At 50.4% G+C, this 25493-nt stretch overlaps 7 protein-coding genes across 7 annotated transcripts; 5 read left to right on the top strand and 2 right to left on the bottom strand.

The window, feature by feature from the left end:
* Positions 1 to 3: 3 nt before the first annotated feature.
* On the bottom strand, positions 4 to 2414 carry BC939DRAFT_504943 (uncharacterized protein; the record flags this gene model as incomplete). Its single annotated transcript, XM_051560587.1, has 3 exons — positions 4 to 600; positions 791 to 1326; positions 1895 to 2414. 3 exons carry the CDS (start codon positions 2412 to 2414, stop codon positions 4 to 6), a joined length of 1653 nt encoding a protein of 550 aa, XP_051410190.1.
* A 1870-nt stretch (positions 2415 to 4284) lies between these two features.
* Positions 4285 to 5624, top strand: BC939DRAFT_457572 (uncharacterized protein). Its single transcript, XM_051556491.1, has one exon. The coding sequence runs from the start codon at positions 4310 to 4312 to the stop codon at positions 5369 to 5371; it is 1062 nt and encodes a 353-aa protein (XP_051410189.1). The 5' UTR covers positions 4285 to 4309; the 3' UTR covers positions 5372 to 5624.
* Positions 5625 to 6295: 671 nt separating this feature from the next.
* BC939DRAFT_230600 (uncharacterized protein) lies at positions 6296 to 8105 on the bottom strand. The gene is made up of 5 exons (XM_051550861.1): positions 7676 to 8105; positions 7335 to 7583; positions 7134 to 7241; positions 6776 to 7047; positions 6296 to 6698 (listed from the first exon to the last, which is right to left on the bottom strand). The coding sequence occupies exons 1-5, from the start codon at positions 8008 to 8010 to the stop codon at positions 6478 to 6480; spliced, it is 1185 nt and encodes a 394-aa protein (XP_051410188.1). The 5' UTR covers positions 8011 to 8105; the 3' UTR covers positions 6296 to 6477.
* Positions 8106 to 11338: 3233 nt separating this feature from the next.
* Positions 11339 to 14184, top strand: BC939DRAFT_457567 (uncharacterized protein). Its single transcript, XM_051556490.1, has 2 exons — positions 11339 to 12987; positions 13072 to 14184. The coding sequence occupies exons 1-2, from the start codon at positions 11733 to 11735 to the stop codon at positions 14160 to 14162; spliced, it is 2346 nt and encodes a 781-aa protein (XP_051410187.1). The 5' UTR covers positions 11339 to 11732; the 3' UTR covers positions 14163 to 14184.
* A 519-nt stretch (positions 14185 to 14703) lies between these two features.
* Positions 14704 to 15845, top strand: BC939DRAFT_478838 (fatty acid desaturase-domain-containing protein; the record flags this gene model as incomplete). The annotated part of the gene is made up of 2 exons (XM_051558803.1): positions 14704 to 15393; positions 15510 to 15845. 2 exons carry the CDS (start codon positions 14704 to 14706, stop codon positions 15843 to 15845), a joined length of 1026 nt encoding a protein of 341 aa, XP_051410186.1.
* Positions 15846 to 16683: 838 nt separating this feature from the next.
* Positions 16684 to 21338, top strand: BC939DRAFT_399349 (P-loop containing nucleoside triphosphate hydrolase protein; the record flags this gene model as incomplete). The annotated part of the gene is made up of 7 exons (XM_051552467.1): positions 16684 to 17103; positions 17152 to 17614; positions 17722 to 18293; positions 18381 to 19273; positions 19353 to 19643; positions 19739 to 20134; positions 20234 to 21338. The coding sequence occupies 7 exons, from the start codon at positions 16684 to 16686 to the stop codon at positions 21336 to 21338; spliced, it is 4140 nt and encodes a 1379-aa protein (XP_051410185.1).
* A 1484-nt stretch (positions 21339 to 22822) lies between these two features.
* BC939DRAFT_457559 (membrane transport protein-domain-containing protein) lies at positions 22823 to 25456 on the top strand. The gene is made up of 4 exons (XM_051556489.1): positions 22823 to 23101; positions 23372 to 23452; positions 23627 to 23952; positions 24053 to 25456. Exons 1-4 carry the CDS (start codon positions 23066 to 23068, stop codon positions 25374 to 25376), a joined length of 1767 nt encoding a protein of 588 aa, XP_051410184.1. The 5' UTR covers positions 22823 to 23065; the 3' UTR covers positions 25377 to 25456.
* The last annotated feature ends 37 nt before the right edge of the window (positions 25457 to 25493 follow it).

Below are 25493 nucleotides of genomic sequence, written 5' to 3'. Positions count from 1 at the left end.
GGATCATTTTGACCCCCGGTTGGTTGGTGCGAAGGTCAGTGTTTTTGGCGTTTGGACTAACGACGGGTATTCTTCACCTTGGTTCTCTTCTGAAGCAAGAGTGATGAGACGTTGGTCCTGCTGGTCCTGCTGATGTTGTGTCTGTGGGAGATCCTGCTGTGAGTTGCATCTAGATTCATCCTCCTCATCGCTATCGTACATCTCGAATCCTTGGATAAGGCTCCGCGCATCCATCGATGGATTCTGCTGCAAATGACCTCCGCCACCTTCGCCAGAGACACCCTTGAAGGAGAAGACCCTGCTGTGCCTTGGTGTGGTTGGACGCGAGGAATTCGGCAGCAACAATGTAGCCTCGTCATCTTCATTGACCTCCTCGCCATACTCTTCGCCGGAGGTAGGTCGCCAGGCCAGAACCAAGACCCCGATGAGGACCTGGCTGATGCCAAAGAGGACCAACAGGATTTGCCACCAGTAGAGTCGACCCCATTGGTTGTAGTAAACGAGCCCGTTGAAGAGACACGAGACATTATAGGCGCAGAACGAGAGCGGCACCAACAACACGGTGTCACAGAGTCGGAGGCCCTTGTTCAGGTAATACAACTGTAATTAAAATAAGAATATAGGATGGAAAGTTGGGTGGTTGTGAGCAATCAATTAACGTTCTCTGGATAGTTTCTGCCTGCGTACAAAAAAAAAAAAGTAAAGCAATATCCTTGATCACGCCAGAGTTTTTTTTTTTGTCTCCGTTATCTCCGTTATATAAAAAGTTCCTAAAAAAATCGATCCATACCTGAAGAAGTGCTGCTGAGATCAGAGCAATGACCAGGAACCAACTCAACGGGTTCTCGAACTGATTCTTTCCCTCCAGGATAGTCAGCATCAACAGCTCGATGGCACTCTTTGCAAAGAGTAGGGCCTGACTTGAGAGCATGCCACTCACACAGCCATAGGAGATCCCGAGCATGGTCTTGATCTTCGTCGGACTCAGCTTGCCAAACAATCTACTGCCGCCGATCAGCTTGCTGAGGTACGATGTCGTATGTACACTGCTCAGATTGGGGTTCACACTGCTGACGGCGGCGGATCCCGAGCGAAGACGATGGTGGTTATTGGCTGCAAGGTTGGCTTTGGCGTTCCGCTGAAGAATCTGCTCCACAATCCTGTTTCCAACCAGCAGACTGACGAGTGTGAATTCGATTAGTGAGAAATATACGATGAACGCCGGTCGCTTCCAGAGTTGGATCAAGTCCTCGAGTGAATGGCTCGGCTCAGGCACGATGCCAAACAGTCCGATCGTAATGGCGCCCAACAAAATCAAAAATGTGCCTATAAAAAAAAAAAAGAAGTGTCCACAGCCAAGGTTGAAAGGGTAACGAGTAAAGTCAGCGTCGATGTGTCATTGCTGCACGTTCCTCCATGCATGCCTTTTTTTTTTTTTTTTTTTTTTTTTTGCATATGAAGAAAAGGAATAGATAATCTCTAGACGAATCATTCGTGGTCCGTGGTCCATATTGAGTCCTGTGCAAGTGTCAATCGCAATCCTGTCAACCTCTTCGCCACTCGTAACAACTAATAACAGCGCATTTTAAGCCTTGCAGGGGCTGAATGCATCCACCAAGAGTCTGGAGTGGGGAGGCCGGTCCAAAACCATGATTCACTCACGTACAGATTCACATATCGTACGATGATAAATTTAGACCGCACCCGACAGCAGCATCGCCAAGAAAAAAAAATATACCGGTGTTGCGTATTGCCTTGCAAGTGCAGAGAGGAATAGCACAAATTCCGGGCATCATGACAAAGTCCCATTGACAACACCGGTATAGTAATGAAGAGAGGAGGGGAGTTGGGGTCATTTGATATAGGAGAGAATATATATGTATATTTTTTTTACCTGCTGCACTCTGTCGCGAGAACCGGTCGCCTAAGAGCAAACGCGCAAAGAAGGCATTAAAGACCAACGTTACGGCTCCCAGAGGCGCCAAGATGATGACAGGCAGATATCCAATTGAAAAGATAGTTCCTGCGAGATTCGAAAGGATATAGGTATGAAAGCCCAGGTGCCAGAGCGGACGTTGACAGGCTTGCCGACGTAGTTCCTTGGGATGGATCGCCTCATTGAGGACATGAGATTTGCGTTGGATGGTCAGACCGAGCGATTGGATGAACGATGTCGCGACCGCTATGGAGATGCCGACCACGAAGTTGTGAGGTGTGGTTCCGTTCCCGTTACTGCCGTCGCCGACTGTATCGCCGCCGAAAAGACTATAGGTGGGGCTGTTGTAGTAGGTGTGCATTGGAGCGAGCGTTGCGTTGGCTGGGCTGTTGTTGTCGTTATGGTGGCCAAAGAGCCCAAAGATGCCTCTTCCGCCAGGGGTGGACCAGAGGACCTCTGAGAGGTTCTCGAGTGCCATTGTGAGTGCGGCGTCCGTGTTCCGCTTGCTCCTTCTGTTGGTTCCTGTGCTGTGGACGCAGTGGTCGGCGGTCGGTGGCGAGAAGAAGTATAGGAAGCGGAGCGAAGAGAAGCTGGTTGAGAGGAAGGAAATTGAGCGGATAATACAATAGGGCAGGGTGTCACGGTGCGGAAGTGACGATCAGCTGGCGAGTCAAAAAAGGTTTTAGGGGTCAGGGAAGCAAAGGGAAAGGGTGCAGGGCGTTGCGTGGATGTGCAGAAAAGAGAAGGAAGGAAAGGATTCAAGACGCTCCATTGCCTAGAACCTTAACACCGCCCCATTTACAGGATAGTCACGGCGCCCCCAGCGAGCTGTCCCCAGTCCCCACGGATCCTAAGGGGACCCATCAAAAACTTCTGTGGATCATCATCGCATTTGAAATAGCCTAATATATTATTCGCCGCCTTAAAAGTCAACACTACCCCTGTTATTGGTGTGCAGCCCCGTGGTGGAGGAAAGAAAAAACGTAGGAGTGTGGGTACAAGGGAGTGCTGTGGTGGATGGATATCACTAGACTACCAAGCAGGGGATAGTGTAGTGGTCATCGACACATTGTTCATGGCCGTTGTTGACTTCTTTCGTGTCCTTGTTCGTCTTCGTGGTCGTGTCGTGGTCGTGGATACAACAGGTAATAAATTACTTTAAATTAAATGTGTGGAAACAATCAAGGTTACCAGAAATAGTTGCGACAGCATGCACAGATCTGGGGGGGATTGAAGGCGACCATGCGTGGAGATACATAGTTCCACTACCCCTGAGGATCTTCTGCATGCTGAGAACGGACAAGGTTCAGCACCCGCGTGCTTTGCCCATCCATCCAGATCCATTGACAGCCGCTATACAAGATACGCCATCTGTTTTATTGAAAAAAAAGGTATGTAGAGAATGGGAAATGGCACACGATATCCGTCCATGTAGTATCGCCGGACCTGCTTGTGTGGTTATACTGAGTTTTGGCAACATTCTGTCCATGCAGATGTGAGTAAAGAGGGAGGGATGTCGGAGGGCAAGGTGATGAAGGGCTGAGTGAGCGAGGTGAGAAGGATAGAGGATATTCCGCAGATTTTTTGGCCGTCCCCAATCTGAAGTGCAAGATCTTATTTTGCCTCCGCACCAAGACCAAACCTTGCAACGATCAGCCTTTTTCACGAAGTCCATCATAAAGGAGACCCACACCATCATAAACACTCAAGCAAGGGACTGATCTCGAATTCGACACCAGCTCATGGCGATCAGGAATCAAATGGACTCTACCATGGTCACACGCACCGATCGGCTTCTAGATACAGAGACACGCCATACAGAGAAAAGAGTCCGCTACGAGGAGGCCGAGGATGTAGAGGAAGGGAATCAGGACGAGTATATCACTATTGAAGCAGAGGATGATACAACTCAAGCAAAAGGTCGACCTTCGTCATCCCCCGCGTCGTCAACGCCTGTCAAGCGCTCGAAACGCAATCCGTCTGTCAAATGTCCAATATGTCATGAGATTGTGGCCCCAAGTCAGTATCAACAGCACTATCGTATGGAGCTTGATCAACTGGAGGCTTGCGTATCAAATGAAAGGTATTTAGCATGCATATTTCGGGGCAGTTGATGGAGATCAGGTTCTCGCAGGAGCAACGCAACGTGAAACTGATCTGGCATGATGTTTTTTTCTATTTTGTGCAAATAGCACCCGAGGAAAGAGAGGTGCGGCTATTGCAGCCTCAAAGCAATTCACTAAAGGAAAGAGTCGTGGGTCTGCATCTGACAATGAAAAGCGCGATGTATGTTTACAGAAAGGCTGCTTCCGCATATTTCAATGGATCTATGATTTCTTTCACTCTAACACTTGCTAAAATCAACATCAATAGATGCTGCGAGATATACAGAAGCGAAGAACTGCTCGACAAAACAACAAGGACAATGCCCCGGCAGGATCAGGTCGAGGGCTTGCAGATCTTGGCCTAGGGCTTGCGGGAACACTTGGTGATGCCCTCGCAGGCGATGATTCACCAGCGACTTGTTTTATTTGCAACGAGCGGCTTTTTGGATCCCTGGATGACATCAACGCACACATTGACGCCTGCCTGACGAACCCACAGCCAGCGCGGCACGGAAGTAGCACCGGACAAAATTCTTCAGGAGCTAACACGCCTGTTTCTGGGGGTGCATCGGGAAGGAGCTCCATCGCAACAACACCTATTAGCAGAGTGACGGATTCGTTCGAGGAGTACACATGGGCAGGTCAGACAAGAGTTCGGGCGACAGCCTTGTTTGAGGGCGGAATGGGATCGCTGGGCTCGGGATCCCGGTCTGTCCAGGAGGATATTGACGATGACTTGAATGTGGAGGACGATGAAGAGGACGAGTATGGAGGGGTACAGTTCACAGAAAGGGATGTTGTGATGAACGATGCAGATTCGGATGTGGATGAACTGAGGGAGATCGTACTAGAGTCGAGTCATGTTGTACAGAGAGCACCACCGTTATCCGCCAACAGTAGCGGTAGCGGGGGCAGCACTAGGGAACAGCCGAATTCAGGGACATGGACCGGAGTGGATGAAAGTGCAAATACGAAAGGCGTGGATGGGGAGCAAGTTGATGAAGACGAAGAGATCGATCTGGAGGAAGTTGACGAGGCAGAGGACGAGGCATTCAGGATTAACGCGATGATCAGCTCGGCATTCGCGTCAGGGGACACTAAGCTGGTAATCGACGCCCTGAGATCCAAGATCAAGCATCTAGAGTCTGCAAACAAGAATGTGCCGACGTGTTTGATCTGTCTGGAGCCGTATACGGCTCCGTTGACATCGATCGTGTGCTGGCATGTGCACTGCGAGGCATGTTGGATGCAGACACTGGGCAGCAAAAAGCTGTGTCCCCAATGCCAAAAGATTACTCTCCCCAAGGATCTACGCCGGATATACCTCTAAGATCAACTGGCATATGCACGATACTATGGTGCTATCCGTGACATGGCCTCTGTCAGGTGTGCTTCATGCTCTTCCGGAGCACTATCACCAGTTAAGAGTTTAATGCAATGCCAATCCTTTAGATTGGAGAAATTAGAGATAGGTTTATACTCTACCATAAAGAAAAAAAAGCGGGAGAGAATTGATGCACTCCACCCATAGCGCTGCCAGAGTGAGGATCCTTCCGTTCTTGCTGAAAAACAGCAAACCCATGCTGTAAGATCGTTTTGCAGTCATCGTGCGACCAATTGTGTACTAGTTATTGTTGGTTCGGAAGACGGCAGTTGAATGAAACTGGTTTTCTCGCATCGATACATGAATTCCATGATTGTTGATGTTTTTTGAATAGGGATCATAAGCTGGGATCCAGCATGAACCCTTTGAGATTGCCATTCCTGGTGACACTTCTTTGCGAGAAAGGGTATTAGGTCCTCCGCGAGCCCTGGAATGCAGGCGTACTTTGAGTGGATGTGTTTTGACAACCCATCGTTATTATCTGTGTCTAATCGCTTCGCTCTTAGTAAAGCATCCCACATTACGTTGGCAATTCGTTCGATCGCGATATGTCTGTTGTCGATTCTGCATTCCTTTTTGCTGTTGGTGCATGTCTTTTTCTTGGTGTTAGTAGCGGGGTTGTCAAGGTTGTGAGTTGCGGCCTTGCGACTCATGGACTTTTCCATAGATCCTAGTAGACCGTTGGCCATGCTACACCGTCTGTGAAGTGCTTGGAATGTGTTTATTCCTCATAAGCTAAATAAAATTCTACGAGGGAGCTCTTTTCCTTGCCGCCGACGCTGATTCCTCGCCAATGTCAAGGCTACCGGGCATATGATACAGAATGAGAGCATAAGCGTTAATTGAGAATGTCCGATTGCACCCATCGTCCACCCTGCATAGCACAAATGTGTCGACCTCTTGAGCGTAAAAAAGGTGATATCACCAATACTGTGCAATCTTGGCGGTGGAGTACATGTGTTTGACTGATGTCCACTGGGCCTTATTATGGATATGGCCCGGTTCTTGTCCAATAGTTCTTCTATTGCTTTTTGATATTGAAGCAATAGTTGCTACAAAAGACACAATTTAGTTGTGACACAAGACAATACAGAAGAGTGCAGCAGAAATAAACATACCACATATTGCCAAAAGATCTGGGGTGAACTTCCGCACAAGAACTTTTCGAGGTCTTCTTTGGAGCTTGGCAGAACTATCAAATTACTGCAGGCAGGGCCTGCAACTAGGATGTTATCGCTTGCCTGCTTGATACAGCAAACGATCGCACATAGACCTGAAGAGGAAAACCTTACTTAGAACAAGACAACTGGCTGTTTTTTAAACATCATTCATATCAATGTAGCTCCTTACCTCGAACATCAAGGGGGAGCATCGGAGGGAGCTCCAGTCCACGACGCGCAGCTGTCTGAAAGGTCGTGTGGTTTATCCTGATGTTTTTCTTGTACTGTTTATCCCCAGCGCTTTGGTCATCGTTTGGCTTCACTTCCGTATTGAGGACCTCCAGGTTCCCGACGCGGAGGAGTAAATCGACCTTGCGACCACTCTTAGTTTCCTCATGCACCTTGAACTGAGTAATAAACAGTCGCTTTTGCGTCTGCGTAGCTCTGCAAACGTGCCCGCCGCTATTGTCAAAGAGTATATGTTGTTTGTCAATATGTCCAGAAAAAGCATCCATACACTGAGAACACGAACATTACTATTCACATACCTCAGGAACTTGAGTTTCCCATTGCTCAGAATCTGCAAACACTCTTTCCATACCGCCACTACCTCACTTTCAGAGACTGGTTGACTCCCTTCGTCTATAATGCTTGCGCTTTGATAAAGTAAGAAACACCATGTCAAAAGATTTATTGAGTGGTGAGTGGTGTAAAAGTCACAGCTCCATACATGTGTAGAAACAACTTACAGATAGCGAACAAGACGTATGATGGCCATTTGGGGGGGTGCGTCGGTGCCCTCAAGCTCCTTCTTTGCCAGTCCACCTAGCATAACGTCGCATTTCAAAACCAATGTCCGAAGACCGAGCCGAAGGAACTTGGACAGCTGCTTCAGGAGCTGATCGAGTTCCGGATCTTTCTCCTCCAGAGCTGGGACGGCCGACGTGAGGTCCTTATACGTTGTGACTCGGAGATCGATAATGCCGGTGAGCGCCACACTAGATGCGCGTTAAATAATCATACGCTGGTGAGTAACAACCCCTACATACATTCTTTCACTGCAAGTAAGATGGCTGCCTACGATACGTACAACAAGTCCTTGAGCTCGAGTGGGGAAAGGTTATCTATCGCCAAGTAGGAGAGAATCCGTTCAAACAGATGGCTTTCGATACCAGACAGGCCTTCGCAGCTCAAATTCTCGAGACTGTTGATGCTGTGGCCACGAATCTTGTTTATCGCAGCTTGTGTCAATGATTTCCACGGCTCTTTCAAAGCGACGTCCTCTGGTTGCTCCCTCGGCGAGACCAATATTGAGGACTCTTCTGCGGATGAGGTGTTTTGGCCAACAGATGAGGCTGATGCTTCTGCCATAGGTGTATCTTTCGAAGGTAAACCTGAGGAGCTTGACTGGCCTATACATAGCATAGAAAAATAACTAGTATGCCTTGGATTACGTTATATTTGGCTTTAGAAGTATCAAAGCACGGACCTTGTCGCTGAGCACGATAGCCAATTATCGTAGCCTTCGCCTCTGACAGACTTCTCTCCCCAACTGAAGTTTGCCGTCCTCCGTAGTAAAATAGTTCCCGAGCTGGCGGCAATAATTTCTTATCAAGATGTCGGTAGGTGTATGCGCCCTGATAGAGCCCAAGCGGTTTAGGTCCTCTACAAAATCGCTCAGCTTCCGATACCCTCGTTGGAGGAAATCCTCCGCTGTCCAGCAACTGGCTGGCATATTTCGGAAAAAGGTGGTTCTCAGGGCAATATTTGGGACGGACTCATTCTTGATATTTTTCAAGGCGTCGCTTGGTCTTAGGTCGATTGGGGTTCGTGACATGTTCATCGAGTAGGATGGATCGGCTGATGGTTGATTCATCAAACCTTCACCATACATGTCATCGTGTAAGGCCCTTAATGCAACTTCTGTGGGTTCAACACACATTACCTTTCTCGATATGCCTTCAATGACCCCTTAGACAAACAGGTAATCAGTCGCCGATTCTTAGTGCATGGTAGTTCAAGCTCTGTGGTATAGCACCACCGCCCCCACCGTATGTTCTCTGGTTGCGAACTGAGGGCTCAAAGGCATTCGCTGAGTGCGATGAGAAACAGCAACTCAGTGTGTTTCTTCCATCTCAGCCCCCTGCTGGCCTCTTCATTCACGCAAATCATATGAAGTGGATGTAGGGGACTTCAGGGATTGCCGCAAAATGCTGTGCAGTCATCCTGACGGCAGTATAAGGTAGGCGGCAGAGTACCTTAGACATTCGCGGGTACACCCTCACTTGGGGACACTGTTCAGGCGGGGTACCCTGAACCAGCTTTTTTGTATGATGTGCACATTGAAGCTGGACCCTTTCTAGCCATTACTCACCGTTCGTTATTCTAAACGCCGATATGGCTTTATGTTCTTACTTGAACTTTCCCGCGCTAACATAAGTTTTCCCTTTGCGTTCTATGCACTCTATCCGCGCTTACTCTGAGCGCCATGGTTTGTGAGGCCGTGAGTTTGTCGCACAACATCACGATCATCATGCCTGCAACTGCTCGGTCGGAAGAACCATCTCTATGGGAATTTTCATCCTTCACAGATTAAAGGCAGGGTTTTATTATCGAGATGGGATCGGCTGGTCGGCGAAACCCGAAAGCGGGGCCCTGCACAGCTGCAGACTGGTGCGGGATCCTTCCCACCGCTGACGTTCGTGGTTACCAAGAAGCGCTACCGTGCGCGCCTCTTCCTACAAGGTGAACGGGATCGATCAGGAAACTGTCTGTCGGGAACCGTGATCGACACCGCCATCACCCACCCACCCTGATCAAGTTCAACTTTTATAAGCTAGGTCCCACTAATCGCACCTAATAGTCTCCGTAAATATATAGTTTAACACTTCGATTCTCTTCGATTCTCTTCGACACTCGTAGCGCCATGTTCGTGTCTGTCAATAAATATACAAATATGCAGAATCTGTGAATCTAGAAGCATACCATTGTGGTCTTTGTGTCCAGCTCCAGACTGGATTCTGGTCACGTACAGAACGTATGGTTTCCAGTGCGCCAGATCCGTGACACCGAAATGGTTTTCACATGTCATCGAGGGTCGAAATATAGATCTCTTTCTTGAAGCACAGGAGGAAGGCTAAATGCATGCAGCCCACTGTTAAAAAGTAGCTTCGATGTAAGGGTTTATCTATGAGGAATCTATAAAATTTCATAACTGCGATACGATACGGTCCTGAAAGCAAATACACTACACCATTTCCATCTAGACGTGCATCAGGATTACTCAAGCATGACCGTTCGTCTTAAAATACAAAGAGAGGCAACCCACATGGATACCGTGCCTATCGCATATGATCCGACTCTGTACTTGACTCGGGCCTTTCTTTTCTCACACTTACACGCCGTCGAGGGATTCGCCGACTAGAAAGGCACATGTCTTGTTTAGTCCGCTTCGATAGAGTTCCCGCCATCGAACACAAAACCAAACTCGTTCCTTCTGGTCAAAGTTCTTCTGTTCACGTTTATTGGGCCAGGGCGAAGCATGCGTCCATAATTGGTGCGTCAAGATAGGACAACTCCGATAATCTCGCAATGAATATCGTGCAAATGCTCGTGAAGGCGCCGCATGGCTGTAGAACAAAGTGGTCCGCTTGCGGGGAGTATTACGGCACTCCAGTGAAGGAGAGATCCAAGACTCGCTTCCTTACGTTGCCACGATAGCAGCAATTATCTCCTGTTTTGATTTGTTTTCTGTTCTCAATGACGCGCCATTGGCCGTAGTCCATCGTTCAACTCTTTATCAACATCGTGGTTATGTTGTTCTTGGTCAAATACTCGGTGTCATAATGAAATACTTGCACATGTCGTAGTAGGAGATCAAGACCGCATGTATCCGACATGTTTCGACAAGAATAGACCTGCAGCCAAAGTTCTCTTTCTTGTTTCTTGTAGTTATCGTTCATTGCAGGCTGCAGACACGGACCAAAGGGGTTGAGGTCTTTTTTTTTTGAGACGAACTATACAAATTCGGAAAAAAAACTTGGCAAACATGTGTCACCCAGGTCAATCCATCCCAGAATGCAGTTGTTCGCTTTGTGCAAGCTCATTAGGGGTAGGAGGGTCGGGGGAGGGGTCGGGGGAGGGGGGTCATGGCTATGTTGTTTCTGGGAGGAGATGACACTTGTGGAAAGAGAGAGGTTTTACCCGCAAAGCGGATCAGGATTGTTTGGTTGGTGGAAGGTGGAGGAGGGAACCGCACCTTGGAGAGGGAGCATGGAGACAATATGGCATGCACCACCATGCACCATGCAAGTGCAGGAAGCGAAGTAAACAAGAGCCGTACCCCGTTCGCGTTCGCGATGGAAGCTAAACTGTTGCCATAAATATTAGGGTACGTGCATACATTGCATATTGCATGCACACGTTGTTGCAGATGCATATATAAAAGATGGCGCGATGAGGAGAGAGGGTACAGTAGAAGGAAGTTGATCCGTGTTGCATGTGTATGTGTTTAGTTATAAATTAGTGTCTGTGCATCGAGCGAAGAAACGAACGGGTACACGCTCATCGTTCAGTCTTGGCCCCGCGTTATTCCCTCAGTCTCAACCGGGTGGTGGTGGTGGTAATGACAGCGGTAGTAGTGCTGGCCCTGTTCTCTATCTCTGTGGCAGTGGTGCCTGAAATCAGCACTCTCTTCCTCGCAGCGTTATCTCGTGGGTGTTTGAGCTGAAGTTATAAAGAACATCCTATCCCACCCAACTCATTTTATTTGTTTTTTACTTTTTCGTCGCTTCTCCGGAAACTCAGCCTTGGCACCTCCTTCCGTTGAAGAAGAAACACCTCCCCCCGGTTCCCTTCATCCCTCTTATTCTTTTTCTTTTCTCTTTCCTTCGCTATAACTCCAACAGACTCTTCTTCATGTTCTAACGTCCCCTTTTATATCTTTTCCTTTGCAATTATATGTTGAGGTCAATGGCCCTTTAAACGGTTTTGCACAACGGTCGAAAACAACACAGACGCACCTCGCATCCCACTCTATTCCTTGTCCTCTTCACAAAAGAATCAGAGTGACATCCAGGGCTGAGTAAGAGTAAAGCACACCCTTCCCTTTGATCACTTCTCCGGCACCTCGTAGATCCCCGGGAATAATGAATCCCTTCTCGGCTCTTTCTTATCTTCACTCCAACATCCCCTCACTGCTACCTGAGCTCTCTTCCATCCTTTGCCACCGCAAAAGCAGGACCCCCAGCAAGAAGAGGAGCAACAAAAGCCGTTCTCAAACACATCTTCACTCTTCAAAATATTCAAAGGAGCTGATCCATCGCTACAACGCTAATACCACGACCACTATCACACTGCCCTCAAACCATCCCCGCAGAGGCTCCAAGATGGCCTCCTCACCATCCTCACCCATGATTGTGCCAAGGTATGCCATTCGAAGGAACAACTCCACGCCGACCTCCCATACAACTCCCCCCACCAGGGCCATAGGCAGAGTGCCGATGGACAGTTACGATCACGCACGGTACTTCAACCCTTCGCCCGCCGACATCCTCTCGTCCTCCTATCCATCCCCAAGGACGCAGACCCCTACGAGATCAAAGCACAAGAAATCTTCGTCGTCACCATCGCTCCTGCTATCACCTCCCCTAGCGCCGCGGTCGCCCTCATCGTCGACACCGCCCACTCCGTCTCTGACGTCTTTGGCATCTTCTTCCGCAGTCCTGCTCGAGAGCGAGGTCGAGCCATTGGATCTGCAGCAGCCAACATTGCCTCATGGCTCGTCCAGAGATCCTGTTACAACACCAGCGCCGACAGCTACGCCCACTTCGTCATTATTTTTTATTAGGTCAAGGTCTGCATCAAACACCCCTGCTGCCACGCCGCCCGCATCTCCTGCACTCCATGCGACATCCACAAGTTGTTCCGCCGGTCCGAGTCCCTCTACAACTCCACCGTCATCGCCATCTCCGTCGTTCCTGGCCACATGGCACGGCAGACTTCCCTCGATCCCAAGGCCGTCGCCTTTGATGCCCTTTCGGGCTGCCAAAAAGGTAGTCACCTCGGTCACGTCCGTCGGTTCTGGCCTCTTGCCGTCCAAGGAGCAGTTGGGGTCCATCCCTGTTGCCGGCCGCATCCTGAAGCACCCTGTGATGGACTCTACACTCACCTACATCGCCTCCAAGACGACACAACGTGGAGCAGGGGCAGGGAGCAAGGCTATTTCACCAGAAGACGTTCATTATCGTAAACTGAACAAAAAGCTGGTCGACCAGGCGATCACCCTATCAGCGTTGGCCATTGAGAGGGAGGATCAGTCCAAGACCATCGACGATGAAGCTGGCGATGACGCATTTGAGCTCTATCTAGCTGCTATTGCGATGCTGATGCACGCTTTGCCAAGTAAGTGTAGTTTTTTTTGTGAGTATGCTTATATGGCATATATCGTGCGTAGATTCTCATTCCTTTTTTTTTTTTATCGAACAGTCGAGACATGCGATCCTCTGCGACGAGAAGCCTTTGAATCTCAACTACGAAACTTCCTCCAAGAGAACCAGCTAGATGGAGAAACTGAGAATGACATCAACTCAAAGCAACTCCGCCGCCGTCGGCGTAGACGACATCGCGAGCATCTCGACCAGGCAACGTCTTTGATCTATCAGCACTCTGGCGCCATCGCCAGCATCAGCAGCAGCAGCAATGCACCTCATAGTCCACAGGGTGCGCAGCGCAAGCAGCGGCATGGCAAGTCGGGTCATCGCAGCCGGAATTCTTGCCGAGGACGACGCGGAAAGGACGCTGACAATGCTGGTCCGACACTCGGCGAGGCCATCGTCGCCACCGCAGTCGAGTCTGCCATCCGGCTCAAGCAGTCTCCTATCCCAGACGCGATCAAAACTTGCTACCATGCCTCTCGTACTATCTTCTCTAAAATGGATGAGAGGTTTCATATTCAGGATAGGGCATGGCAGCTGTCGAAGCAGTCGATCGAGAAGGCGATTGAGTTAGACGAGCAGTACGCAATCCACGAGGTCATGACCGAGACGTTCTTTGCCACTGTTACCGGTCTCGTCAAGGCTGGAATCGCCTACAAGGAGACCCCCAGTTATTCTACCGTTAAAGCTCTGGTAACCCAGCAGCATCAGAGTCAAGATGAAGTCCAGGCAGCTCTTCCGGCTCTAGAAGCAGAACGGTCTCATAATCCACAGACCATCGTGGACTACAAGGAGGCCTCGTCTCCTTCATTTACGAGGCGATATTCAGTTATTACAGAGGAAGATGAGGAGAGCACTACGGTGGACGATGGTACTGAGGCGTACGATCGAGAAATAGACGAGTCTTCGTCCTCAGAGTACGCGAGTTCGGATGATGAGGACGACGAAGGGGAAGTTGGAAATAAGTTTGGTCGCAAACATGGTAGAAACCCTTTCGAGGCACGGCGGTACGGCTTATTCTCACAGACAGCTGCATCTGCGCTCCCTGGGCCGTACACTGACCAAACTCAACAACGAGTCGGTCTGGTTATGGCTCTGAGGGGTGCAGCTTCATTGTTCATGAGTGGTCTTGCATCGAAATAAATCTATTCCTATGCGATCGGTACAAGAATCGTGGCGGTGGTTTGATACATGGCTATATTCTCTGAAGGGAAGATATCTACTGAGTAAGTGGTCTACGTGCAAGACGCAGGCTAAGTAGCTTCGGGCGGCGCGATAAGATGCGGCGCGGCTCGGGTGCATAGTACAAAGCTCTAAGAGGAGATCAAGGTACGGTAGGAGAACTCGCCCGAACCGGCTTGTATCGATCTACGTACCATACACTGCGCTGGCCCCCGAGCCCAAGGGTCCATGTCATGTTCCAACGACTTGGATCGATCATTCATAGAAGGCGTGGCGACTCAGCATTGTATCCACGCCATCGATCCTCATGATCGGTGGTGGTTCAGCGTAAAGTGTATATGTTGTCCTACTTTAAGAAGAGGAAAAGGTCTCGGCGAGGATGAATGAGATCTCTGTTGGAATCGAATCGCTTCCCTTTCAACCATCTCATTCGCCTTCTTTATTCATTTGAGTTCGGCTTCATACACATATTCCTAGCACGATTCCAAAAACAGTTTGCAGCATGGCTATCACAGCACTTGATCGCGCTACACTGCCCCAAACAAGGCCCAATGCTGAGGACGTGCAAAAGAATACCCTGCGGGATCACTCTAGACCTTTCGAGGCAACGGAAACCCCAACAAGAGTTAAGCGTCTGGCGCTGATCACCTCGGAGGACCTCAAGACACCGACCATTGCCATCCCAACGATCACTGTCGCTGCTGGGTCCCTTGCGGTCTGGGCAGCTGTCCTCTATTACGGCGCATACAAGAAAAAGGTCTCCGCCATCTTAACATTCCCTGCCATGACCGCGGCTTGCTTTGCGTCGTTTACGCCGGTACACGACGGTACGCATTCATCGATCGCCAAGGGCGTGTACAAGAAGCCGATCAACAACCTGGTCGGGTACCTGTCAGGTATCCCCTTGAACATTCCGTTCGGCGTTTACCGCCAGTTGCATCTCTTACACCACCGACACACTAACACAGACAAGGACCCCGATGTCTGGGATGCCCGGGGACCGATGGTCCTTCGGTTCTTCAAGTGGTTCGTCCCTGACTTTTTTTGGATCAAGGCTGTGCTGATGGGCGAAGTCAAGGACGCCAAGATCCTGGATGCGGCGCTCTTTTACTTGTCCATGTTCTGGATGATCAAGAAGATGAACGACAAGGGCCTGGCCTTTATCAAGTACTGGATCATTCCTCAGCGCACTGTAAGTCCTACTCTCATTGGACAATTAACCCTCAGTCGCCGTTTATTCATGTTTTATAGTTGATACGATAGATACGACGACGCGACTAAACCACGAAAGCTTCTCTTTCCTCTTAGGCATACTGGTTGCTTACGTGGCTTTTTGCGTACGTGCCCCATCGCCCCGATGGAGGCCACACGTACAATGCCAAGGATAACGTGTACAAGATGACGAGCGTGACAGGCGGGATCCTGTATTCGAACGGTCTCAACCTTGCGATCCCGTTGCTGAACCAGCACCTGCACAACATCCACCACCTCTACCCACAACTGCCCTTCACACAATACGGAGCGATATGGTCCAAGCACAAGGATGCACTAATTGCGGCTGGAACGGAGATCCACCCGGTGTATTCGTCCACACAAGAATGGAAGTGGGACGAAGGGCTGGATGGGCGGAGGAAGTTGAGATGATAGGCTCATTTCGTGCGAGGTACTCCTAGGAAAGTTGAAAATAAACTATAAAGCGCGAATACGAGCGGCCGTAATGACAGTTGGAGCTCTCGGAGCAGAATCCGCAGTTTAGGGGCGACGTGGTAATGAAGAAAGGGAGGTCCTGGTGGTGATGACATGATGCCCACAGCTGGGACCCTGTCGTTCGGTAAATAATAAAACCTTGCTGCAGTTAGTCTACACCGGATTCCATCTTTGTTTCATTTTTCTCCATCCTTCACACCAGCAACTCTCTCCTCCGTCGATGCATTCTCCTGCTGCCGGGTCGTCCTGGTGCGATTCCCAGGGATGGGTAAGCATCCGCTCTGGTTCTGCCGCCTGTCCGCCGCTGCAGCACTCGCGGATCATACCGACACCTGACAATAACTTCCTGTCATTCTAGGGCCCCATAAACGAGGACAAGATCTCGCTGACGCCCTGCTTTCAGAGTACAGTCCTGATGGGTGCGCCCGCTGTCCTAGCCTCGGTCGCCTTTCTCTCTCGGTCAATCTATCTTCGCCACCATGGGATCCCTCATGAACAAGGCCATGTCTTCACCTACTGGCCGAGCCAGCTGGCGCTGCTCGTCGTGGTCGGTGCAATCGTGACATTCTTGACTTCCCCTATCACATCGCTGTCTACTAGCTTCGCGGCATGGTGGCAGCTGGTTGCCTGGGTAAGGAAAAGAGGCTTCAGTCTCTATGCGAAAAAAAAGAGAAGAAAAGAAAAGCATAAACAAGGACGCACATGAATGAATGATCTCGAAAAGATCCAGAATGCTAGTGATGCTAAACTCGTCATTGCCATTTAGGTCTTGGCCATGCGTGCCAGCAAATTGGAATCCAACTACCAGATCCGCTCCTCGAGCGTTATCTTCTTTTTCGAGCTGTACTCAATTTTTGCAGCATCCATTTGCCTGTACTCGCACTACACGCGACGTAATCAGCATGATGAGAGCCCGATCGATATACAGGTGCATGCTTTCTACACCTACTTTGGCGCCATCCTGGCCGCGTTCTTCTTCGAGGCCTTCCCGCGTGGTCGTTCGCACATCCAACTGCTCAGCACAGCCAACCAGCACGATAAGGCCAATCTGTTTTCTCGATGGACCTTTCATTACCTGCAGACGATTATCTCGTTGGGGTACATCAAAACGTTGACGATCGCCGACATCGAGGATATCATGCCCGGGAAGGCTCAGACTACGCACGCGTACCAGTGGCTCGTCCTCAACTGGGAAGTCCACAAGAGAGCTGTTGAGACCTCCAATATCGAGAATGGTACCAAGAGAAATGCCAGGCCTCCGAACCTGATATGGGTCATTACAAAGACGTTCTTCTGGCGTTTCCTCACCGCGACCGCCATCCACCTGATCGCCTCTTCGCTGCAGTTCCTGTTACCGGTAATCATCCAACAGATCCTGATCTATATCGAGTCAGAGAATACAGACGTGCCTCGGGCCAGGGGCATAATCCTGGCGCTGGAAATGTTCTTTGTCAGCGTTGCGGTTTCTCTACTGATGGGGCAGTACCGCAAGGTTACTTCCGAGCTGGGACTCGAAATCAGGAATGGATTGGTCGGCATGATTTATCGCAAGGCTCTGGTGCTGTCCCCCGATAGCAGAGCCAAAGCATCGACGGGATCGATCACCAACCATATGTCGACTGATGCTGAAAAGTGGACCAAGGATCTGATCTGGGTCCCATATTGGTTCACTGTGCCTTTTGAAATCGTAGTTGCCACTGCAATGTGTAAGTAAAACCACGCTATGGGGAGACCGCTTTCAGTCATGCTCTCCAAAAATATGTCTTTCATCCCACTCAACGTTTGTAATGCTCCGTATATTACGACTCTTTAGTGTATAACATCCTGGGATGGTCTGTCTTCTGCGGCCTCTCCATGATCGTTATCGTCACGCCTATCCAAGGCTATGCAGGCCAGTTCTTCGACCGTGCCAGGGACGAGAAATACGAGGCCATGGATAGTCGCGTGCGTCTTATGGGCGAATTGCTATCCAACATAAAGAACATCAAACTGTATGGGTACGAGCCAGCCTACAAGGAAAAAGTCAACTCCTATCGCGCCAAGGAGATCCAGCTACTACGCAAGTCCCGTCTGGTCGAATCCTTTCTCTCGATTATCTTCACATGCTTACCTCTGATGATGGCCTTTGTGTCCTTTGCGGTCTTTGCCGCCTTCGGCGGCCCTGGATTCACTCCCGGAAAGATTAATGCCCAGGTGGTTTTTGTCAGTCTGAGTTTGTTCGCGCTGTTGAGCCGTCCAGTCGGAGCCATGTCCTTAGTAACCGAGTATTCGGTCAGCCTTCGAGTTGCCAGTAGGCGAATTCAAAAGTTCCTACTCAAGGAGGAGATCGATGCTTCTGCTGTGGCACGCGACGCAGCCTTACCTAAGGACCCGAACGTGGCTGTGGTTCAGATTGAAAAAGCTACCTTTGCATGGGGCAGCGGTGCTTCTCAAATGGATACTGAGGGGAACAACAGCGAGGAAGAAGAGGAGGAGCTGGATGAAACTACTGCGCTGTTATCCTCGGACGCCACCAGGAATAACCAGCCAGCATTAATCGACATCAACCTCTCGTTCGCTCGCGGATCATTGAACGCTATTGTGGGCCGAGTCGGACGGGGCAAATCGTCGCTGCTGAGCGCTATCATCGGAGAAATGTACAAGCGTGAAGGAGTCGTCAAGGTCTATGGGTCTGTGGCCTATGTACCTCAACAGGCGTGGATCATCAACGCAACTGTCAGAGATAACATCGTCTTTGGGAAGGCCTTCGATCAGGAGAAGTACGACCGCGTGCTGTTCGCTTCAGGATTGCTCCCGGATCTCGAGATCCTTGCAGCCGGCGACCAGACGGAGATTGGAGAGCGCGGGATCAACCTGTCCGGAGGGCAGAAGCAACGGGTGTCGCTGGCGCGTGCTGCATACCAGGACGCAGACGTATATCTGCTGGACGACCCCTTGAGTGCCGTCGATGCACATGTGGATCAGCATCTCTGGGAGAATCTCATTGGACCCGATGGGTTGCTCAAGGACAAGACTCGGGTTTTGGTCACTCACGGCATTCATCATTTGGAGCATGCCGACCATATCGTAGTTTTGAAGGATCGCAGGATCGAGGAGGCAGGACATTACGCGGACCTTATGGCAACACAAAACACATTTTATCGCCTGATCAAGGAGTTTTCTGTCAACAATGGCTCCAAGAAGAAGCGCCAGCATACCCAGCGTGTGTCTGATGCCGCTGCTGAGGACGAGGCCAGTTCGATTACACCGACGTCCGAGGAAAGCTTGGTGGATCAAGAGAAAGCCAACGGCGAGCTCGTCGAAGAAGAAGGTGCCCAGACTGGCGTCGTGAAGTGGGACACCTTCAGAGTTTACTGCAAGGCTATGTAAGTCATTATTATGAATTAGTTGAATGTTCTGGTCTACACAGTTCTAACCGGCTGTTTCATGTGCATCCTGGGATAGGTCGTACTACTACGTCGCCATGACAGTTATCTTCTTCATTGTGTGGGAAGCGTTCCAACTGAGTACTCCCATCTGGCTTGAGCACTGGACCCGAGTTGCTGACACGACGACCCATTCCCTGTACTACTTCCTGATCATCTACGGAGTACTCGTGCTGGGTTACATGACCGTCGATGTCTACACGACCTACGTGTGCTTCGTTCGTGCCTGTGTGACAGCGTCAGAGGTCCTCCACGAGAACCTCCTTGCGCATATCCTTCGGCTCCCCATGTCTTTCTTTGATGTCACTCCGTAAGTTATCGCTCCCGTATTACTCTTAATCCGACCAGTCAACTTCCCATCAACAAGATCAATTAACGGGGGGTTTTATTCCTAATGATCTATAGGCAAGGACGCGTGCTGAACAGATTCTCGTCCGACATCGCGGCAATTGACGAGGCAGTGGCAGGGAATTATATTGGCCTGTTCACCTGTGTCAGCAACTTGGTTGGAGCACTATTGATCCTTGTGGTCGCAACACCAGTTTTTGTCCTCGCCCTGCCCGTCATCGGAGTGATTTACGTGCTTATCCAGCGACGCTATGTGAGAATATCCAGCATGCTGAAGCGCCTGGAATCCGTGTCCAAGTCACCACTGTACCAGCATTTTGATGAGACCCTGAACGGTGTCTCGTCGATCCGCGCGATGGCCCTCGCGGATCGCTTTGTGGAGGAAAATGCTGTCCGCTCTGATTGTTCTGCCAATGCGCATTACGCCTCGGCCATGACCAACTATTGGCTCAAGTGAGTGTGACACGACTATCGCGAACATTAGAATGGCCCACTACGCATTTGTCAGGAGTATCCAGGCGACTAACAGCACGGCTTTCTATCTACTTTTAGCATCCGACTCGAGGGATTGACATCAATCACGATCTTTATCGTTACATTGCTGGCAGTCCTAAATAAGGACTCGCTCAGTCCTAGCATGGCCGGACTACTCCTTAGCAACACCGTGACTTTAGCCGGCCATGTAACCTGGACCCTCCGCTGCTACTGCGATCTGGCCGGAGAACTTGTATCGGTCGAGCGTGTCCACGAATACTCTAACAAACCAACTGAAGCCCCCGAGATCACTGGTGTAAGGTTACCCGAGAGCTGGCCTCAGCATGGTCGTATTGTCTTCAAGAACTACTCTGCTCGTTACCGTCAAGGACTCGATCTCGTCATCAAACGGGCGTCGTTCGATATCCAAGCCGCTGAGAAGGTCGGTGTTGTAGGCAGGACCGGTGCCGGTAAATCCTCACTCATGTTGGCATTGTTCCGAATCATCGAGGCCGCGGACTCTTATTGGGCTCGTGCTAGTGAGCAGGACCAGGCTGCGGTCGTGAAAGAAGTCGGGGAGGACGCGACACTGACGGGATCGCCGATGGATGGCGGATCGATTGAGATCGACGGTGTTGATATCTCGACCCTCGGACTCCGGGATCTCCGTCAGCATCTGTCGATCATCCCACAGGACCCCACATTGTTCGCTGGAAGCGTGCGCGAGAACTTGGATCCATTCAACCAGGCCACCGATCCTGAGCTGTGGGAGGCTCTGGAGCGTGCGCATCTGAAGGGTCACATCTCGTCACTCGCTGGGGGACTCTCATTCGAGGTTGCCCAGAACGGCGACAACTTCTCGGTGGGCCAGCGGTCGCTGATCTGCTTGGCGCGGGCGCTGCTGCGAAAGACCAAGATCCTGGTGCTAGACGAGGCCACAGCAGCCGTCGACGTGGAGACGGACGAGCTGATCCAGAAGACGATCCGCAAGGAGTTCAAGGACAGGACAATCATCACGATCGCGCACCGGATCAAGACGATCATGGACTCGGACAAGATTCTGGTGCTCGAGCGGGGTCGTGTGGAGGAGTTTGATGCTCCAGCGACGCTGATGCAGAAGCAAGGGCTGTTTTACAGCCTGGCCAAGCAAGCAGGAGAAGTCGCTGACGCGCATGAACAATGATCGACTTAATTTATACTTTACATTAGAAACTGCATATCGGTCTGCAAGCAGCAACCAAGCATATTTTTTTAAAGGACTCACAAAGGCACAGGGCCTTTACGAGTTTCATAAATATAAAAACCACAGAAAACGGATTCTTTTTCCTGTACTCATATCGAACTCATGTACGTAACACTGGGCTACGCCCCTATCCGACGTTGCAAGACCTTTTTTGTTTTATTTTATTTTCCTATGCTGACCAAAGGGATCATTCATTATTACAAACTGAATGCCAGATGTACCGGTGAAAAAAAGGGGAGAAGGGAGCTCCTTGCCATGTTGCTTAGGCAACGTGGGATCCACTGGATCTAGAGTCCTCGATGTGCTCGATCTGCTCACGAACGTCACTTCGTGTTGCTGATGATCAGATCGAGGACTTGAAGGTAAAAAAAAAAAAATGCACAAACCCCATCTAGGAGAAGCAACTGTGCATGCATCGAGAACTAGGCAAAGGCTGCCTATGTATTCCCAGGTCCATGCTTCATGCTAGCCAGGACTTGTGCAACCGCAAAGATACATAGAAAGAAAAACAAAGTTGTCCAATTGCCCCATAGACAAGTCTTAATAATTAAAACTGAAACTACTAGGGAATGACATAGAATGCCATCGTTGGGTGTTCGCTTTCTAATCCAAAAGGAATCTTCTCGGCTTTCTTGATCCCACCTCGTCCTTCCGCCCCTCGCCGGTCTGGTTGTTCGAGGGAGTCCAAAGTGGAGAAGGGGGCTGTGGAATTATGTTTCGCCCGCCTGTGGAGAAATAAAAAAAAATGACGGAGAGTCGCCAAATAGAGGAGGAATGAGCCGCTGTTGGACTCCGTCCAATCATCGCGTCCGCACGGCCCACTCACACATCCATCCACACGCCACTCGTGCATTCCACTCACACTAATTGTTGTTCATTTGTGCGTTCATTCGAATCCGCTTTATCATTACCGTGCTATTCCCGTGCTATTCCTGTACACAGTGATCGGGTGTGTCGCACCCATGTCCACCGCACTTTCCCCCCCTACCGCTTGATAAACTGCATGGACATGGACCAGGGAGGCATGGAGACAAAGGGACCTGGGGCCAGCTGCGAAGAGCAGACTGCTGATCTCTGGGAGGCGCCTTCTCGAAAACCTTGTCCATGGCGATTGGATGCCCGACCCTTAGTCCCTCCTGCCTTTCTCTGCTTGTGGACGGGGTGGGTGTACACGCGTGTATGCTGTCCTCGATACCTTTCCTGTTCCTAATTCTCCCATGCCTGTCGTCTTGTTTGCTCTCATCTGGGTGTTCCATGGGCGAGAGATAGCTACATCCAGGTCCATACAGACTATGATATGCATCTGGGGATAAACGATGGAGGAGGAGGGTGTACGGGAAGGAGAATGACATGGACGTAGTGTACATAGGAAAAAATATTACACGAGACAAATCGAACACCTCTTATTTCTTTTACTTTTTACTGCCTTCTTTGCCTTTTCACTGCTCATTCCGTTTTCCTGTTCATCGTCATTGCCTCCATTCACTTTCATCGCCTCATCCCTCGGTGCTCTTCGTCTTCACAACCACTTCGCACTCTCTTTTTAAGTAGGACAGATTTTTTCTCCTTCTTCCTTTAGTGCAACCGTCGTTCGGCTCTCGATTGCATCTTCAGCCCCTTCTTTGTACACAAGTCCACTAAATACACTCGCATTCTTACATCGACACATGGATCTGTTAATCTTGGCAGGTGCGGCAGCCGAGGTATGTATCCACCTCATTGGGGGCTCAGGGAGTTGAGTATGAACGAGAGGGCGTGCATGCACGGCTGCAGATGGCTAAGCGCAGAGGGAAGGGACATACCGGGCCATTTCCCAAATGGATAGCATGATGCTATGATTCTCCATTTCGATCTGTGCATTTGTATTCATATTTCCATATATGCATGGCCTATCCCTACAGGACACAATTAAAATCGATTCTGACCTCATACCGCTCTCTCTTCGTATTCAAACCCTACATTATCTTCATTAGGCTGTCAGTCAGGTTCTCGTAGTGGTCGGCTGTGGCGTGGTCCTTTCGAGGTCAGGATATCTCTCCCAGTCGGCACAGAAGGTGAGCATGAGCGCTTTTCTCGTCCTCCTTGGCGTTGTACCACCAAGCGCCGGTCGGCGCAATGCTTGTTTGTGCTTGGTTATCTTATCAGATTTGATTTTTTTTCCCATGAGCCTGGGTAACTTGTCCAATGTCCACCAGGATGTGGCGTACTAACGATGTCTCTTGTGTTAGTCAATATCCAAGGTGAACATGTACTTCATGACGCCCTGTCTGCTCTTCTCCAAGATCGCCTCGGCCATCAATTGGACCCAGTTCAAGGCCTTCTGGCCCATACCTGTCTTCTACGTCTTCTTCTCTGCCGTCTCCTGGATCGTCGCCAAGGCCGGGTCGCGTCTCTTTAGGTTCTCCAAGGATGAAGAAAAATTTGTCACTGCCTCGGTCCTCTTCTCCAACACCAATTCATTGCCCATGGCCCTTCTGATGTCCCTGGCATACAGTGGTGCTGGAGATCGGCTCATGAGGGACGAGAACGATACCAGTGAGGATGTCGCTGCCAGGTAAGAGCGATGGAGGCCGTCATTATCGACTCTTCCTTATAGTCTCTGTCCGTAACCTAACACGCTTCTCCTTTTTGACCGATAATCGGTCGCCCTCTAGAGGCATCTCCTATATCCTCTTCTATGCCATCTTTGGAAACCTAGTCCGGTGGTCTTATGGATTCACTTTGCTGGTGCCCCAAGATAAGAAGCGCGAGCCCGAGGAAGCATCGGACCGGTCACTGCCCGCGCCCTCTGTCCTCATCAACGTCGACATGCCGCCCTCCAAACGCGGCCAATCATCAATGCTCACAGCGCCCGCATCCGACCAGGCATCCTCCTCGTCACATCACTCGGACACGGACGAAAGCGATCCAACTGCAAACCCTAGACTTAACAAGAGCCTCGCTGCTCCACCTACCTGCTCCCTCACTTACCTCGCCGTACCTCCTCGTTTACGTTCGCCCGCCATTTCCGCTAAAAGCATCTCCGAGTCTATTCTCATGAAGACTGCTACAACGACCTACGAGCGAGTACGTCAGGTGATGACGCCACCACTCGTGACCGCGCTGGTCGCCCTGTTCATCGGACTCGTCCCGGCGCTCCACCATCTCTTTATGAGCCCACAGTCGATCGTCTACCGGTTCTTGATCCGCCCAATCGAGAGCTGTGGTGCTTCAGCTATCCCCATGATCCTCCTCTGTCTTGGCGCTCAGGTTGTGTACTTTGCATCCTCGTCTTCCTCCTCTAATTCAGCCCCATCGGCGCCGATGAAAAGCCAGAGGCCTCGGGCAGAGTCTCCGCCTGCGAGGACTGAACTGGGCATCTACTCTAAAGCCCAAGACGACGAGGATCAGAGGAGAACAGGAGGATTCCCCGCACAGTCCAATGAGACATACGGCCAAGGTATCGCGTCCGCTCGCTCGAACGCTTCATCCTCTGCCACGCTTCTACACTTCAACCATCCCGAAACGAATCTTCAGAGTACTCCGCGTTACGGATCCGTCCCCTTGACCGCTTCCGACGCTTCGGACAATTACGATGGCAACGACGACGACAGTGATGAGGATCAGGACGAGGCCCTGCCGCTTCTCAAGTCCTCCCCCGAATCGGCTTCCCAACCACACTACCGGATCCGCTGGATCACCCCTATTCCCTTCATTCTTTTCACGCGACTTCTCCTCATCCCTGTGGTCTGCTTGCCCGCAGTCATCTTCCATCCTGAGAGTCTTTCGCCCATCCTGGCTACAGACCCGACATTTTCTTTGGCCCTGATTCTGATCATGGCAGCGCCCACGGCTATCAATCTAACCCAGCAATGCTCCATCAAGGGCTTCTTCGAGAAGGAGATGGCCTCCGTGCTCTTCTGGAGCTATTGCGTCTTTGGTATCCCATGTATCCTCGGATGGTCTCTCGTCGGTCTCTGGGCTGCAGGCAGAGAGTAATCATCAGACCTCCTTCGTACCATGAATTGTAAATAGTTCACTTTGTCGAGATTGAATAAAACCGCAAAAATAATTACGCGTTCAAACCATGCATAGGCACAGCAAGAAGCTGTGGTA

Source organism: Gamsiella multidivaricata (assembly GCF_025024155.1).
Source record: "Gamsiella multidivaricata strain RSA 2152 chromosome Unknown BC939scaffold_51, whole genome shotgun sequence".
In the NCBI taxonomy this organism is placed as follows: domain Eukaryota; kingdom Fungi; phylum Mortierellomycota; class Mortierellomycetes; order Mortierellales; family Mortierellaceae; genus Gamsiella; species Gamsiella multidivaricata.
This window is presented reverse-complemented; position numbering and strand designations above follow the sequence as displayed.